Below are 19,699 nucleotides of genomic sequence, written 5' to 3' on the forward strand. Positions count from 1 at the left end.
TGACTCAACTGCACTGGTGGAAACAAGAATTTCTTTCTACACATCAACCAGCACTTACAGGCAAAGACTCTCACACATTCCTGGATGCTCCAATCCAAACCCTGATGTGCAGACAGACACAACCAGAGATGATTTATGGATCACACTAGAGTCAGGGTAGGCACACAGATAAATCAGTCCTGGTAGGACAGCACCAGTTCCAGGTACTTTGCCACTTCTTTCCAGGGAAATGAAAGACAAAAGCCACAAAAGTTTACACTAGGTGTTCAGGCAAAACTGAACTCATATGGTATTAAAGCGACTGAGATGAAGAAAAGAACAAGAACATTCAAACATTTAACTCTCAGGAGCACATTTAGATAATTTAGAGGAATCATGACCTAAAGCATCATGCTTAGGTGTATTTTCTCCATGCATCTATTGGATAAGAAACGTTAGCATTACGGTCATAAGGACAATGAATGTATGCTAATACCTTTGTTTCCATGCCAAACCATCCATCTGGTCTCTGCTCAGAATTCTGTCACACTCCTTTCTTTTCACTTTGTCCTATGCTATATTTAAGTCAAAAATACAAAACTATGCATTAGCACATACATGTAATTTATGATCTAGACTCTCAGAGTTAATAAAATTCACAATAACAGAGAGAGAATGACTTTGAATACTAAGTTTCCAATTGTTCGAGATGTAGCACTGCTTTCTTGTGTTTGTTGTGTTATTGTGTTGCATTAGCAACCTCTTCATAACAAGAAAAGACAAAGCATTTGAATTAATTACCTCATCATCAGGGGGGAAAAGAATTTCATTTTTTAATGCATAGTTCATTCATCTGCTAACACACGAGACACTAATATTGCCTCATGCTGATATATCACTAGCACCACCATGCCTGATAAGTTACCTACTAGTCATCATTACTACTGGATTTAGGTTTCATTATTTTATTATAAAGATGCCTACAAAGTCTTTTTTATTATCACTTGCTGCTTCAAATATGGGAACAGAAGTTTGCATTAGAAGTTTTTGGGAGATTAGTAATCAGACTTCCTGCACTCACCATGAAATTTATGTGATATATTTATAAATTTACACTAGATGTGTGTAAGTGCTTCCTGCCTGTTGTCTGAGAGTGAATGCTGCAACATGAGTCATAATTATTAAGGCCATAGTTTATGATATTCTACTTTTCCTTTTGGTCAGCAGAAGTACTTTAGAAAGGCCCTGCTGGGGTAATTCATCTGTATTTATACAGATGAAATGACCAGCCTGCTTCAGGGATTGTCTCCTCTTCTAGTTTCTAGGAGAACATTTATGATTGGATCAGTTAGAACTGAGGACAGATGAAAAGACCTGATAATGGGCCTTTTTCCCCAAAACACCTACAAAAGGAACCTTCATAGTGGGGCATTCTCAGCTGCCCTTGTACATGTGCAACTTAAATGGCCATTTATTGTCACAAGACAAATGCTTATCTCCTCAGCCCCAGAGAATGTCATTATGTGTGTGAAACTACAGCTATCAGTATATATGAAATACATTCACATATTCATGGCATCTTCAAGATAAAGTGCTCAGACACTCTTAAGTACAGCTTCATTGCATCCAGCAGACAGTCCTACCATGATGATGAAGTGATTACACACCATTATGTTTGAAGCATAGTAAATATTTTGTTCTCCCTATGAGTCCGTTATTCTTTTGCACATATCAAAAAACTGATGTTAAACCAAAAGCACATCCTGAATTAATGGCGATATTCAGCTCTTAACTCAGATGCACAATTGCTTTCCAAAGAAGTAGCTTCTCATAATCCAGTCCCATGAGGCTCGAATCTAACCCAGTTACAGTACTGAAACCTTTTCCCTTTTCAGTGTCAGCACAAAGAAAGCTGGGGACTAGCTCCTACTCCATGCTCTGGCAGCTTTAATACTGGCCTAAGTAGGTTACTGAGGGTTACTTTTGGCACTGCTTGGGAAACTTAACTGATGTCAAGCCAATGTACCCCACATTCTGCCAACTGCTTCTTGTTCTCTTCTAAATCAAGGAAGTACCATTAAAAGTGCCAGGGAGAAAGCTGAGGACTGGGATAAAGCACATTATGCTCTAGCGACCTGTGTAAGCACAAGGGATCCACAGGGAGCACTTACAGACCAGAACAACCTGGAGTAGCTACTGCAATTTGTTCTGGGCACCATATAGAGATGCCATTGTCTCCTCCAAGACTGTGCCAAATACTCTGGCAAATCTTGACATTTTGTCCTTAAGTCACTGTTTGCAGAAAAATTCCTAAATGTTGTGTTTGCCTTCCTGCCTCCATCCATCCATCCATCCATCCATCCATCCATCCATCCATCCATCCATTCATCCCTCAAAACTTTATCTGAAATCCCTTTCACCCTGTGGAACCACAAACAACTTTAAGTGAGTATTTAGCTTATACCCTACACCAGCCTGAGCTTTCCAGAAGTCAGAGATCTGCAAAACCTCAGCTTCCCTTACTGCTATGAAATTTTGGAAATAGGGCACTGTTACAAAATATTGTCAATACATTACAGGTGAAAGAAGGTTTTTTTGGATCATATTTCCTTTCCCATCTGATATTGAAGAACTTTTTTCCACTCTGAACTCTTAAGGGTTAACTGGCATTGGGTGGAGGAGGGGGAAATCAGAGGTCAGCTCATGTTCTGATATCAGTGAACTCACAAGTTACTCCTTAAGCATGTGGTTTCATCCCAGGTTCTTCCTGCCAGCAATTTCTCACTTTAATCATACACCCACAGCAACCCAGATCTTTAAATTCAGCAATTCTTTCTCAGGTTTCAGCAAGTCATTGGCAGCCTGAGCTATTTTTGGGATATTTTCTCTACTGCAGATGCAGCTTAGGAAAACGCAGGGAGCATGCTAAAGACCTGCAGCTATTTGCCTTGTACAATTTGCTCATTTCTCTTTATTTCTCTGTTTTCCTGCACTCATCACTTAAAGGACAACCTTTCTTGCAAACAAAATCCCTGGAGCCTGATTAGAGGGACTGAAGGCTCCCAGACACGGATTGCCTGCCAGCCACAGCACGGTAAGGACATGGACACTTTTGGCTAGCCTTGCATTGCAGCTTTTTAAGCTTTGCTGAATGTTTATTTGTGTCCATCGCTTCCAAATCAACACTGCTGGCATGGCAGGCAGTCTCCAGCTCCCGGGCTCCATTTTCATTCCCTAAAATCCTCAGCACTTGTAAGTAACACATTTATACTCACCGTCTCTTTGTGTGTTTTAGAAATCAATGACTGACACTAATTTTGATCAGTTCTAGGGGTTTGGGATTTTTCTTTACATTTTACTATCTTTTGGACATCTGTGATTTGCAATCCTGATTGAAACTGTGGATATTTTATTGCCTGATCTTCCCTGTTGAAGGTATATTGTTAATTTTGGTACTTAGCTCAGCAAATTATTCAAATCAGGGAATGGTTTTATGTATGGTAGATGGAAATGTTATAAAAAAGCCCTGCTCCTGATGATTTACAGCTTTATACACTGCCTTCCTGTCTTGTGCTCTGGCTCTGCTTTAACACCTTGAGGCTGCTGGAGCAGTACACTAACACTACAAAGGAATTGACAGCATAAAACCAATGCAGCAGCCAGAGCTTTACTAAAAATGACTCAATTTTATCATGCAGTTATTTTATTTGCTCACAGAAATGCACCAAGTAACCCTTGCAAGAATGGTGGAATTTCAATCTATTAATGTACTTTGGATTTAGTAGATTCAGGATCAGGCTCTGAAGGTGGTATTTTTATTTCTAAAAGTCTCTTAACAATTTTGAGGCAATTTCTATTATATTATCAATGTTGCTTTGAACATAAGGCTGACACCTGAGCCTGGGTCTCTCATGCAGCTTGTGAGTCTGCCTCAGTTTCACTGAAATCCCTGATACTAAACTAGCTGAATGATAAATAGGTATCAATTCTTTAATCTTCAGTTCAATTTTATACCAAATCCCAAATGTTAGTACTCAGGTTGCTTGAAATCTTGAGATTCAGCACATTTCTCAGAGACCACAGGAGGAAAGATGGATGTGTCTTAGTAAAAGTTAGCAAAGTACTCAATTATTTACTGTTAACAGAGAAATTGTTATGTCATTAGGCAAGTTACAGAGCACACATGTAAAGCTAGATCACGCATTTCTCTCTCAAAAACCCAATGTTGCTCTCAGCACAAACAGAAGTCAGGTGAAGGAAGTTTCACCAACAGGACAGGTCTGTGCAGAATTGAATCTTTTGGGAATTCAGTGAGATAAACCCAATACAGGAATTATACCTGTACAGACAACCATTCAAGTGGTGCTCGTTGGGACTCATTTTAGAAAATGCTGTCCTAAATTGTGCCACTGATAAAAATTATTATTAAAAAGACAATGCTTGTTATCACAAGATGTGCAGAAAGGAAATAATCTGAATAATGAAAAAACAGATGACACATAACTGTTTCTTTTGAAAACAAACAGTTGCGTACAGGAATTCTCTGGAAATTTAAAACCTTGTCTTTGTTAGAGGAGAAATATGGACCATAAAGATTAGCAACTCTCCAGACCTTCCCCACTGAGCATACACTCTTACTATGTTAATACACTCGTTTTTTGGCATGCATATATACCAAATCAGGCACACACAAGATACTAAAAATTACTTTACTCTATAAATGAACTAATTTATAATTCAGCAGCAGCACTGCATAACTCGCACTTGATGATCCTTGCCTAGAAACCAGAACATAAAAAAGACTAATGGATATCAATAACAGCAAAGGCTGAAGTGGAACCCATGATGTAAAGAAACACTTGTTTTAGAGTCAGAATATGAGTCAAAACTTGGTTATTCCTCAGAATATCACAGAAGTGGGTCCCTCTAATTTTAGTGACATTTTCAGACACACTAAAGCTGCAACACGATACTGTACATCAACACAGCCATGGTAATTGGCCAGTTATATTCCATTCAGCTTGCTTGGTTTTTTCAAGTTTACACTATAATTTGAGCTTAAAAATCAGTATAGAAAAGGTTACTTGGTCCTGTACTACTCTGCAATTGGCTAGACTAAAAGCACCCATCATTTCAATGGCCCCACTGACATGCAGTAACTTACTACACTGCAACAATCTGATCAGATGGCTGAGCCCTTCATTAAAATTGAAGGGACAGTTTAATTTTTCCTGTCTGTCACTTTGCACCAAATTAATTCTATTAAATCCAGTTGAGGGACTGCATTGAAAGAGGAATCATCAACAAAGAGTGAATAGTAAAAGTTCCTCAAGGACTGGGTCTGAATTTTAATAGTCATACAGAGCAGGGCTCTGCAACAAAAAACTGACAAATTTAGTGGTGTGCTGGTGTATGTTGGGAGGCAGCATCGGTTTAGAGGAGGAATAACACAGAATTGCAGTAATAAGACAAAATGTAGTAGGAAATGAAGGTCTCATTGGAGGCAGGAATAAGCAGCCAAGGGGCAGCTGAGGTGAGAGGCTGCAGACCTGCATGTGAGGAGGCAGGAAGCCCTTGCTTGGGCAGCCCTTGCAGCTGGGCATTGTCTTCTTGGAGCTCTTGAGTCCTGGCAGCACCAGCACTCCCCAGCCCTCTCCCAGATGGCAACAGCAGGATGAGAATGCCCTGCAGCCTGTTTCTCTTGAATCCTCCCATCTTCATTTCTTCCCACATCATCCCACAGCTGGAGTAGGCCTTGGCCCACTTCTGGATCTCACTTCAACCTAAACCTGAGCCTAATAAGAGTTAGAGAAGCACCAGGGTAATAAGGGCTGCTTGGGAAGGCTCAGAGAGAGGCTACAGGGCCTGGACAGCAGGGTGGAAGTAGCAGAGGAATGAATGGAGACATCCTGGAGGACTGTGCAAAGAGACAGGGAGACAAACAGAAGTGCAGCTGCTTCCACCTAACACTCTGAGTGTAAAGCAGCCAAGAAAAAGACAAAACCATATTAAAGTACACCATTAAAGATAGAGATACTAGAGACAGTACAGCACTGATGGCATCCTATAAGTATGGGTCAGTCCCTAATTAAAACATCAGATAGTTTCTGTCACTCACAACACAGAAAGATCAATGTGTATCATAACAATGAGGCAGGAGTATGAAAGCTATTGGTAAAGACATCATCATGGAGATTAATTATTTAAGATGTATGAAAATGTTGGCCCAAGAACAAACAGATATAAATCAAACATAGCAATTAGAATTTGGAGAATACAATGAAGCAGTGAGATGGGAGCAAGAAACCTAATTATCATGTTTTTATGATGAAAAATGATCAACTACCAAAAGCAATGTCTGTTTCTGCAAGTTGCTGCAACATTATAATTGCTCCTGGACTGTTTCTAGGTCACTGCCATACATGTTAATTTAAGTAAGATACAAATCAGTCTCAGGGTGTGATGAATGGATAGGTGCCATAACTTACTTTAGCAATGTTGCTCCTTTTGACATCGCTTCTCTCTCTGTACAAAGATTAAGATAACAAATGCAGTAACATCAGCCTCTTTCAGATACTCAAATAAAACTAGCACTTAAAGAAGAATGAATGGAGCAATCTTGGCAGCTGTTGAAATTCTGAAGAATCTTGGAAATCTGTTATGAGACTGCATAGATTAGGGTACTTTGAATGTATTTTCAGTGTAAATAAGAACCAAAAATTAACTTCCAGGTTAAGTTTTTCCTCTATTTTTTGAAAACCAAGTTGATTTGACCATTGTAATTAATGTTACACGAATTTCCATGATAATGCTTTCTAGGCTGCAAGTTAAATATAATCCCTGATACCACCTTTTGGCATTTCTAGACATTGGCTTCAATTAAACATAGCTGCAATGGATTCCTTAGCTGTCCCCATCAAATATGTCAACCCTTTAGTCAGTTCTCATGGATATTTCTATAATCTTGCTGACGCTTGATTGACTTTTGTTTTACTACATATAATGATCAAGCTAGCAATCATAAGAAAGAGAATCACTAGCAAAGGCACACAGAAGTTATATTTATAATTGAAAGTCCAAGTCACTAAGGCAAGTCACTGGCAGATACTAATGATATACAGCAGCTCCTAAATCCAACTTACACAACTTATTATGCAACATATTTTCCTCTGCCATGTCCTGTTGGTAACTGAAGCCACTAACTTTATCTAAAGCTAGATAAAATATAAAAAACTCAAAGAATATGATATATCCATGCAGGAATGGTCTACTAAATATAAATACTACTTCTATCAAGGATAGAAAATGCAAGTAAAATTTGGCTCTCATTACCCTGCCTCACATTGATCCCTAAATCTTTTATGTTATGACTGTCTTTTTTGAGGCCAGACACAGTATTAACCTGTCAGTACTCAAAATTTGAAAGTTTTATGTTTGGCAAATAAAAACAAAAGGTCTCAGTCAGGAGGGAGGAAAGAGACTACTATCCTTAAGTATAAGAAAGCCTTCAGATAAGATATTGATCCAATCATATTTATGTCTAATAATTTCATCATTTTAGAGATAGATGGAAACAAACAATATCTCAGTCTTGCAGAGCATGCTGACATCACATAGCCCCCAGTTTTAGTTCTTTAATGTAGTTTGTCTGTGCTGGTGTTATTAATAGACACACTAAAATGGGAACTTCGCCCTGGCTCAGCTTTGACTCACTGCATGGCCTTGGGCATCACATAACCTCTGTCTCCAGTTCTCTATCTGCATAATGCATTTGTCTGTCTAGTGACTTTGCAGAGTCATGGGTCAAATAAATGAGTCACTTGACAGAATTTCTAAATTGAAATACACTGGCTTCTCTTCTGCACTTTTATAATATATTTCCCTGAATTTTACCATAAACTCACCTTTTTCATAAAGATAACAAAGTGTTTAAATAAACAGAAAGAAGAACTATTTAACACTTCCAAATGAAAACCTCCTTGAACTAAAAGAATGGAACCACAGCCACATAAGACAGCTTGTCATCTCACAGCCCAAAACACCTTTATGTGAGGCTTTATATAAAGTTCTTTACTGTCCAGGGGAGAGGGAAGAAAGAAGGAAGCCTAATTTCACACCATGCAAAGAAATAGCAGAATACACAGCTAGTAAAATGTACACTGCAAGTATGGTCTGGGCATAACAGATGGAAGAATATATCAACCAAACTCCTTTATTACACTGGCAGTCAAAAGATCTGGTGTTTTTTTTTTTAATCTAAACTGTTTCTGAGTGCAAGAGAGTCATATTCATTTGACTGCACCAGAAGACAGAAATCCTCCATGTGGCTGAGATGACTTGCCCACAGCTAATCAAGTTAGTTATATGCTTAGTTAATTTTTTTGCTTGTTGTCCATTGAAACTAATCAAATTTTCTGTAGAAAATATCTTCTCTGCTGCAGTTCTAATCCTTTGTGTCTCAAGGAAAGAAAAAAATCCTTCTACCAAGGCAGCCCCTGAGGGGACTTTTAAGGCACTGACATGCAATACTCAGATGTTCATTTGTTTGTAAGGGAGTCTAACCTAGATGCAAAACTGAATTACAGAGTCATCTGGCATTACTTTAAAATGCAAAAACGGACAAAGCAAATGCATTAATTATCAAAAGTTGAAAAGTTCACCACTGATTATTGCTTCAGTGGATGCTGCATCTTTACAAAGCCCAGACATCCAGTGAACAACTGATGTCTCATTAGATACAAGCAATTGTATCTTTCAAGGTGGTGTTCTTGGATGCTCACTCATCCGTTGCTGTCTTGTTTTTTCTTATGACTTGGTTAATTCTGGTTGGATTAGGGTTGAGATCAAAAAGGGGTCTTACATAAAGGAATACTCATAATCTAGGATGCACAAGGCATACACTGACCAGTGTTGCTGTACTGAGCAAGCAGTGAAGTGTTCCCAAAGTCAGTCCCTTTCAGCTCTGCTAACCAGGAGCATGGATCTCATGATAGCACAGCTACCAGAGAATGGTAAATGCCATTCCATGGCCAATTATATCCCTACAGAGCAGTGTGAAAAAAATAATGTATTGCCCAAATATATGTAGATAAATCTGTATGCACGATAGGTTCCTGGTCTTGGAAGTACCTTGTCCATTCCACAAGAAAAAAGAATTCAGAACTCCAACCTAATTCATAGCTCGTGTCCTCATGGAACTTGGCAACAGCACAAAGAATAAAAAAACCTCTAAAGCTGATCTAATCACTAATAATGACATAATTAATATGACATAACTAGAAATTTATGATAGATCTAGTCTGACAATGCTATTTGAGGACAACAGGTCAAATGAGGATGCAAAAAAACCAAGGTCTAATTCATTCCCAGTGTAAATTGGCAGTATTCCCTTTGACTTCAATGACAGATTTACTTGTTCACTCCAGCTCTAATTTTTAGTCAGCATCTTCCCAATATTTATGATTGAGTTGTACCAGCCTAAAAAGTACTCACTTTTAAATCCAAAGCAAGAACCTCCAGAGAGTGGGAAAGGCATATTTTTATATAATGGCCTTCATTTAGATAGTACATTTATGTTTATTTTTACTAGAATAACTTTCCCATATAAAGAAAAAAATTATTAAGAAAAAATTAACAAACTTCAGAGGCACAGCAGCAAGAGCCAGTCTAAAATATCTATGTGGCTCTTTTATGTCCAGATAACAAAAAAGTAACACCCAAGGAAGAAAGAAGGAATCATTGAAATAGACAATAATGAGAATTAATGAACAAGCAGATACATGTAGATACACATCTTGTATTGTTTAAGCAGCAATGAGAAATTCAAACATTAAACCAGAAAGAGATGTTTCTATGTTCTTGTTTTGTGGAAAATGGGATTTTTGTTTTCATTGTGACACAGCTATTTGAGAGTTTCAAAACAGCAAATCTTGGTGAGGAAGGGAAATTTTGAGTTGTGCTAAATGAACTACTTGAGTCATGTTAGTGTGTAAATTGCAGTAAAACACAGACAGATATTCCATCCTCCTTCAGCTCAAATGGTATCAGCAATGAGGCCAGAGGATCAGTACTAGCTCACAGTCAACCCAAAATTATTGCCACAGAAAATTCTTGATTCTGGAGAAAACACTTCACCATAGGTTGGACTGTGATTTTAAAGTATATATTTAAATTCTTCACTGTATTACCAGAGGGATTTTGCCACAGCATAGCCTGAAGTAAAAATGAAGAGAGAACTGAGGCAGCCAAGTGGTCCATTATGTCTTCTCATAAGACAAAACAGTGAATCATTTATGATAAGTTCAATCAGCAAAACCACTTTAAAACCACTGGTTTTAAAGCTTATCTAGAAATACATTTTTAATGTGGTTATTGATTTAGCATTTAATGATGGTTGATTAAAAGATGAGGTTGCCCAACATCTGTATCCATTACTATTAAAAGATAAGTGTTGAGGACTTGGGATAGGTGCTGTTTACTGACTTCCACATATTGCATAAATATCATGGCCATGCCTCAATGACTCAGGTCAGAGTGTGTTGCTCAAAACTCTGTACAAATGTCAAGCAAGCAAAATTCCTGATTCAGTATTTTATATATAAAATATAAAGAAGAAACGTAAGTTTTATAAAAGCACAGGACTTGAATGGCAGTTTCTGAGCTGCCAGGTTACTTTCAATATTGATCAACTAAATTTTCATCCAGGGTAACTTGCTTCACATCAAAAAGGAAAGAAATGAACTGGGCTCCATTGTCTAAATGGCACTGCGAGCTTTTGCCACTAGAGTGTGTCAAGGCATTTGTGAGGAATAAACCTCTTCACGTGCTCTATCATTCAATTCAAACTATTACCAGGGCCCTGGACAAAGACAAGTAGCTTGAATGTACCATTTATTTTTCTGATTTCCTGCTTGACTGCTAGAACTTGTCTTAAAGATTATACTACTAAGAAAAGGTCTCACCTCATTAGTCTGCTTATGTTGTGCACAGGGATTTTATATGGATACTGAACACAGGCATCCAGAAACAGTCCAGCCAATTTTAGGATCCATTACACTGTGCCTATATTTTCAGTTCAATGTCAATGCAACATCCCTTCCAGGCTAAGACTCTTACTTTGATGCAGTACAATAACCCTGCTATTTTGTATTGAAAAGTCAGCACTGCCAGTCAATGTATGTAAATCTGTCCTTTCCTGCTTCTCTCTCTGCTGGATGCAGTTGCACTAAAATTGGGGTGGGGGGGGCGAGGGGGAGAGGAAAGGGGAAGGGGAGCCCACACATCTATACAAAAACTGCTGAAAATATACTGAAAATCTGTGCTGAGAATAGAGATGCTCCAGCATATTTAAAAAATCAGTTTGAAGAGAAACTATAAAAGCCCCTCTCTTTGATAGTAAAAAAAATCAGAACAGTTAAAATTAGAAATGCGTAGGCATAAAGCATTTCCAGGATCAAACAGAGTATGTTGAAATGTACACATTTGGTAATGCTAAAAATCAGGATCTGCCTCCATACTTTTCTGAATCAAGGTTTGTCCCCTTCTCCATCTGTAAAACTGCACTGACAGCACTCTCTCTCTTTTTGCTCACTTTTGTCTCTTCAGATTGCAAACTCTTATTAGCTGTTTTGACTACAGAAGTTCTTAGTAGAAGCTTTTCACTAACCATAATGTCATCTCCATGCTGAAGATTTTAGCTACTAGACCAACCCTAATAGCTTTTCTCTGAAAGACATTAAAAGCAAAACAAAAACCAAACATCCAAACAACTACCTATAAGAGATAGGAATCCCATACCCAATCTGTGGTCATTTACATGCTCAAGTGATGTTGTGAATGGAGACACTTGATTTCATCATCTGCTTTACTTCTCCTAGGAAAGGTCTGATAAGCTTTTTTGGAAGACTGCAGCAGCTTTCTGAGCTTCCAGAGGTTGACACTGTTAGAGTGACAATGATTGAGCAAAACAGCTTCTGAAATCCTTAAGCATTCACCCAAGTCAGCCATAGAGAGTCAATGGGAGAAGAACCACAGATCAGAAGATTCTGCCTTTGAATTGCCCAGACCTGCCTGAGAAAACGAGAGTCTGATAGGGCATCTGGAGTTCTCATCACCTGCTCTGTAAATTTAGATGAAAATTTTGAACATCATATCTATTTGAATTGAACTGGTGGCTGACAAGAGAACAAGGAACAGGAAAGAAAAGAATAGGAACACAAAGTAGAAGGGAAAGATCTATGACCAGGTCTCTTTTACTCAGTATATGCTGAGCTAATGATGCCTCATGCAGGTATCCCGCAATCACACTAGAATTAAGAGATCCTGCTTTTCATGAATAGCCTGCTGAAATCATAGATCCCTACCCACTGTATTTTTGTCCCAAGGATTCAGAGTACAGCACAGGCAGAGCAGGCAGCAAGGCACAAGGTCCAGCACTGGCACAGTACAGGGAGGAGCTACACCCTCATACACTGACAGTCACCTGAAAACACACAGGTCACCTGAAAACTCCCAGGACAGTGTCTCGTGAAGATTTCATAAACAGAATTGAGCAAGTGAAGTTTCTTCCAGTTCAATAACAAAATGAAAAGGCAGCGAAAAGGAAGCACAAAACTCAGTTTATACAGAACGCACAAAATACTTTCCTTTTTTTTTTAAACAAAAACCCAGTAATTTCCATTTGAGGTAAATCTGAAATATTACATCTAATTAAAAATAAAATGTTTTGTGACTTTTTTTAAAAATACACATATTTTACTATTCAATTTATATTAACTTGGAAGTGGAAAATGGTATTTTCATTTCAAAAGATGAAAAACTTTATTTTCAGCATGTTATTTCCTTTAAAAACTAAGAAAATGTTTCATATTTTTTCTATATTTCAGTTTAAATAATTTTATCTCAACCTAATCTCAAAAATGATCCCAGTCTTTTCAAACATCTGTTATTCTAATTTAAAATTTAAAAATAATTCAAAGTTTTTGTCCACCTCTATTCATAAATTTAAGCAGCATTTACCTCTATTTATAAAGGCATGAATAATCAAGCATCATTTTGGCCCTAGAATCTTGGGAAAGGAAATACTCAAGAGCCTTTCTAAAACACCTTTCCATTTCCCACCACTGTGTCCCTAGCTGATATTCCTTGTATCCTCATGCAGCAGTAGCTCTACCTTCACTGTGGTGAGCCCTTGTGAAATGTTTTCTAGAATTAGAGTGTGAAGGCTGGAGAGTGAACTTGCTGCTTTTATAAAAAGAGAAGAACACCCAGGAGAAGGTATTTAAATTATGTCCTGAGGCAGAATGAAGTTGATTTATGTCAGGGATTATTTTTATCTCTCCAGTCAGCTAGAAGTTATGCAGCAAAGCCTGCAGAGGCACAGCCATGCAGCATGGCCTGTACCACACTCTGGCAGCGCTAGGAAGCCAAGCCAGCTCAGCAGCAGGCGGAGCTGTGCCCTTGCGAGCCCTTGGCACGGCCCTGCGGGAAGGGCTTCCCCTGCCGAGCTGCCAGGGCTGCTCCCTGCTCAGAGGAGCCCTCTGCAGCACCCGGGCACTGCAAACCAGTCTGCACCCTCCGAGTGTCACAGCACCTGGGCACTGCAAACCAGTCTGAACCTGCACATTGTCACAGCACCTGGGCACTGCAAACCAGTCTGCACCCTCAGATTGTCATAGCAGCTGGGCACTGCAAGCCACACTGCACCCACACATTGTCACAGCACCTGGGCACTGCAAGCCACACTGCACCCACACATTGTCACAGCACCTGGGCACTGCAAACCAGTCTGCACCCTCAGATTGTCACAGCACCTGGGCACTGCAAACCAGTCTGCACCCTCAGATTGTCACAGCACCTGGGCCCTGCAAACCAGTCTGCACTCACACAATGTCACAGCACCTGGGCACTGCAAACCACACTGAACCCTCAGATTGTCACAGCAGCTCTGGACACTCTTGGGTTTGGCTCCTGCACCTACCACTGCACTCATGTCCTGGCATACTGATGAGGGAAAAATGGGATGGTTATGATGGATCCCAAACCCTGTTCTTCAGTCACATCTCTAATCTGTGCTGAGAGCAGGTGATTTGAACCATGGACACCAGAGACCCTTCTCCTTCCTTCCTTTTTCTGGTCTGGCTCTGACACACAAGTGAATAGATTCTTCCATGCCTGAGACCTCAGTTCAAAGTGCATGACCTTTCCATTGATTGCAGAAATCCTTGCATAGAACTCCAACCAAGTATCCCTGCAGAATATCATTAGGAAAACAAAGCAAACCCCCACAGCTGTGAAATTACCTCTGGAGGAGAAATGTCTACTTCCTTAAGATTTTTTTTCTCTGAAAAAGGCAGCATATTTACTGAGTTTTTAACATGTAGATAGATGCATGTATGCAGTTGTCTGAAAGCACATGATCTAAAACACTAAATCTCTGCATTTAATTTTCATGTGTAGGGAAGGAAAATCAGTAAAAATTTTGAATAAATAAATTCTAGTTTTTGGACTAAAAAATGAAAGTAAAAATTTCCAGGAGGCTTGCTATAATAAATAAATTACTTGGATTTAAAATTCTCTTGCAGTGTTTGAAATTAAAACATTGCATCACATTTCCAGTGCTTACCAGCAAGAACAAATTCATTATAAACTAACATATAACTACATTTTCTTCTACCACTGGTGATCAAGCAGCAATGTGCAAGGTCATAAATAAGAAATGTAAATGAATTTGTATGTTAATAAATGTAATTATGGATCTATCTGAATTTTAATCACCTAATGAATGTAACTCCTAAATTACACAGGGAAAGAAACTAATTGGATTCTTTGTATCTTTTCTGTTGTGGCTACAAATAGTGTATTGTACATTTCCAAGCACTGAAAAAGGGCAATGCTGTGCACAAGGAAGGAGTTCCATCCAGAGGCCAGCAAGTAGCTTGAACTTTATGATGTGCAATTATTTATCTTTTTTTTTATTTTCCTTTTTTTAAGTAGAAATAGCGCATTTTAAGAGACATCCCCCCATCCTTTGAAACAAATAAAACTGAGGATCAGCGAGCTATGTCATAAAGAAAAAGACAATTATCAAAACAGTATCTAAAAGGAATAGCTTAGAGCTACTCACATACTTCAATCTCTTTAAAATGTCAAACAGCACATCTTCACAAGAGCTAAGAAGTGATCTTACACTACTTAATACAGAGTAGAGATGCAGTGGATATATGTGTTTTCCTAATAAACTTGTCTCTGAGTTCTCAACATTATGAATCAGAGCAGCCAAAAGCACTGCATGGGGTATTGCAAAATTAAAAATAAATTTTAAAATTCCTTACATGTTTTCTGCTAAATATACAGAATGTATATATATTACACTCACAAGCTTTATTCCTTTCTGGGCATGAAGGTTTATGTCAACATTACTTGAAAGTGGAACAGAAAGCTTATAGTATATTACAGATATAATAGATATAAATAAGGTTCTGTCAATTAAAATCCAAAAATTCATATAAGTCCCATATTATATTTGGTAATTTTTTCTGCGATGAGAAGAATCTCATGCAATTATTACGACATAATGACATCTAATAAAGCAGATGAAATTTGCACAGCAGTTTGCAAGTAACAGAACTATTTTTTAATCTCCATCTGACATAAACAAAGCTGATAATAGCAAATATTCTGGTGAATAAATTATTAGGAATTACACCTAATTTTGGTACCAAAATGAAATGTCAGAACATTCCAGCAGTAGAAAAATGCAATTTGAGTGAGGTTTGTCTCTAGAACATTCCAGCAGTAGAAAAATGCAATTTGAGTGAGGTTTGTCTCTAGCAGTAGAATAACAGGCTGAGGTCAGTTTAAAGAAATGTTTGAAATGCAGTGTGTTACTAGTATTTCAACCACTGCCAATTACATTTACTTACTATAATTATTGTTTCATAAAATTTAGAACAAGCATGTTTTGCTATCTGCTGCAAGATACCATACCACAAATTGAGGGGATTCAGATTAAGACTTGTCTTATTGTAAGTACATTCGGAAGCCTAGACTTTAATCTTTATAAATTATTCATATCTCCTCACAACTGTACCTGTTTCCTTTAAAAAATAACCTTGTATGGATTTTCCCTTTCTTCTCAGAGATGGCTGTTCCTCTGACTATCTTAGTCAGGACTCACCCGTTCCAAGAACCAACTCTTTCTACCTTTCCTTTCTTAATTTTCCAAAAGGAATCCTAGTGACCCCAGTTCTCTGATGTTGAAAGAAGTGTCTAATTTTACAGCTTTCTACAAATTTAACGAATTCCCTTTTTCCACAGAAGGGTGGTGCAACAGGCCACTCTGTTTCACCTAACAAATTACAAGCAAACATTGGAATAGCTTATATGCAACCAAATGTGGTGGTAATGAACAGAAACCTACCTGATAAGGTATGTCATGCCAATTTTTTGCACACTGATGTTGGATGAGGACCAGCAGTGGCCTTGTGAGGGAGCATATGGTCGGAGAAGTCATGACGTGATAGTGACTTGTGTGATTTATCCAACATTTTGAAAGCAAACTGTCTTACCTTTAAAGTGGCTACAGTAAGATAATATAATCTGACTTTTATAAATAAAAAGTACATACACTTTCCCTTTTCATCATTTGGAGAACTATCACAGCATTTCTCTTATTGTGCCCTTGTTTATAATAATGATTACCTCAAATATTGACAACCATATATACATTATAATATTAAAGGCTGTATAAACAAATAACTATCTTTCTGACAGAAGGCAAATGTTTTAAAATAGAAACTTTAAAAGTTTTATAAGCAATAGATTCATAATGTATCATCTTGGAAAAAAGCCAGAACAAACCCACCAAACAAAAAACCTTCAAACAAATGTCCAAACTTGGATTTATCTATCAAGGAAAAAGAGCTGTACGTAGCATAATTAGCAGTCATGGCTTATCTCCTTAATTATCTCCCAATTCCTTGAAATGTAGGCTCATGTATGATGTGACTGTATGAATACAAGAGTTCATACCCCTCACTTCATCCATCACAGAACAGCTTTCCTGCATTGCCCTCATGAGGCCCATAAGAATTGAAGGTCTGCATTAAGGCAATAATCCTAATCAAAGCACATTCTTCACCCAGCAGTTCACTGGGCTCAGGAAGGAGTCAGTCTCCCTGATGCACAATTAGTTTCTCTGATACACATTTTGTTTTTATCTATTTGATTTAGGTTGGGTATTTCTCACGTCCCTCTGAAGCATCAGCTCAGCCCTATTGTCTGGACATACATCCAAACTCTATCCACACAGATCAAATCAGAAGTTAAATCAGACAGAACCAAGACTTTTAAAATGAAAAGAAATGTAATTCAGCAGTGCATAAATAATATTCTTCCATTGGCAGTGATGCAATTTCTAAAGCTCATCTGGTAATTCTTGTTCCAAAGCAGAAGGACATAATTTTATCTTCATTTAACAGTTTCTCAAATAATTGCCCACATTCTTCCATGAGCTTAGTATAGTACAAATGGTTTTTCTGATATTTTGATTAATTTTTCCCAGTAGTAACAACTAAATAATTGGACTAGGAAAGTACATTATTATCTTACAGAATTCTGTTACGGTTAATAAATTTCTAATCTTCATGACCATTTTCATGACTCTGCAGCATGTCCCTCACCCTCCACAATCCTGAGACCCTTCCTTCCCTACTTCCTCCCTGCTCTGCACTTTTTGGTTTTACAGCACTTTTTCTCAATCCCACAGCCTAGGTGTCTCATGGAATCCACCCAATGGCAGACTGCAGCTTCAGACCTCTGAGCAAAATAAAATATGAGCACATCTGATGTGGCTTTTTTCCCCTCCTGATCAGCATGACAACATAGTCAATGGCAACACAATTGTGTTAGAGACTTGGCTGTTGCTAAGGAGAAGGGAGCTTGGGAAAATGTGGGAGCAATGTTACTTTAAAATCTGCATGTACACAAGGTCTTTCATACATCTCCTTACCTCTATAGTGGGAAAAGGAATATGGCATTATAGCCATGATGTTAATATGTCTCATATGGCATTGTTTCTCTACTCCTTGGATAACCAAGGAGGGCTACCCATGGGGTCAATATTTATACAGATGATAACTATCTTCTTCACTCCATCAATGTTATTTAGATCTATGTAAAATTTGGGGGCACAAGAATTTTGCATCTCCTTGGTGCTGACAGCACTTAGAACAGCCTTAACTTGGTCTACTTCTTATCCTTTTCTGTTTATGTCCTTGGTGCAGGGAGTACAAAGAAAAGGATTTTACTTATCCCCTTCTCTTCCCCTGCAAGTTCTCTATGCTGTTCTCTTGACTTTGTCCTCAGAATCTCTTATTTCCCTCTCTGCCTGGCAGACAAGGCAACCTTTTGGACCCTGTGCTATTAGTGTCATCACAGGGCAGAGCAGAGGTTCCATTCATGTTTCCTGACTGGCTGTGAGCTGTATGCTAATGTGACAGCCTGGCAAGTATTTGAGAATGTCACTTCTAGCAAAATAACTGTCCTGAATGGTATTTATCATATATAAAACCACATATATATCAACAAAAAACCCCAACAAAATTCAACTCTAATACATATTTCAAATGAGATGCCCACAGGCACTTACAACATGAGTACATGTCAGTAGCCATATGTGCTGTAATCCTCCTCTTTATACATAGACCCAGCATAATCCTTTCATGCACCATGTATCTAATCTGTATTCTCTGCTTTGGAAGCAAGATTAATCTCAAACTTTCAGAATTAATTCAAAGGCATTAACTAGCTTTCAAATCTTCATTATTTTGGCAACCAAGCAGTTAAACAATGTGGCAAATGACCAAATAATTTCTGGTACCACTTCATTTCAGGTTCTTTAAAGCCCTGCAGCTGAACCACAGCTGGGTTAATACAAGGTTTTATCTTTTGGGGGAATGTTACTTTTAAATGCTTAATAATTATGAATTCATTTCCCATTTTTTTATAAGCAGGGGATCATAATGAACTCATTTGTTATTCATGTGAATGTCAAATGTGTTCCCATGGGAGTTTTATTCTAATTCACTATTAGTTAGTGGACTCATAAAATAAAATGTTATCCATTTTTTACTTTGAGCATGTAATGCTTGGTAATTGTTCATCAAAGGGCAAATGTAATATTTTCCTTTGATAACTTTCATTCTGATTTAACTAGAAAGAGAACTAGTTTTAGAGTAAGGGTACCTCTAGAAAAAGAAGTAGATTTGATAAGCTGTGAGCCTTCCATTTAAAATGCAATGAATGAGATTATCATAAGCTGGTATTTTAAAAAGCAGATGTATTATACCATAAGTGTGCATGTCTGAACTACATGGATTTAGCATAACAAGACAAGCCACATCCAACATATATTGTTTAATGATAGTTCACTGAAAGACATATTTCAGTATTCCACAGCAGTTTACAGGCAGCTTTTCTATTGCAATAGAAAATTTAGAGGTGAGAGACTTACAGGTCATGGCAGAATCTGAATGTGATGACACTGGACAGCTGGACTTTGACCTGTGAAAACAACCACAAAGTAAGCAATAGAAAAACAGAGAACTCAAATTCTTATGTGATTTTTTTAAGAGTTAAACACATAGGATTTTTTATTAAATTATTTTCAAATTTCTTCTATATCCCTAATGTAAATGGAGCATTAGTTGGAAAGACCTAC

At 37.9% G+C, this 19,699-nt stretch overlaps 1 protein-coding gene across 1 annotated transcript in view; it reads left to right on the forward strand.

The window, feature by feature from the left end:
* Window positions 1-2,901: 2,901 nt before the first annotated feature.
* Window positions 2,902-19,699, forward strand: part of AMMECR1 (AMMECR nuclear protein 1) — a 95,969-nt gene continuing 79,171 nt past the window's right edge. The window contains exon 1 of the mRNA XM_054289740.1: window positions 2,902-3,073. Coding sequence (XP_054145715.1) covers window positions 2,902-3,073 — 172 coding nt within the window. The remainder of the gene's footprint in view (window positions 3,074-19,699) is intronic.

The sequence above is a fragment of the Melozone crissalis genome, unplaced genomic scaffold (assembly GCF_028551555.1).
Source record: "Melozone crissalis strain CALT ecotype California unplaced genomic scaffold, PUWL_Pcris_2 ptg000068l_1, whole genome shotgun sequence".
NCBI lineage: Eukaryota > Metazoa > Chordata > Aves > Passeriformes > Passerellidae > Melozone > Melozone crissalis.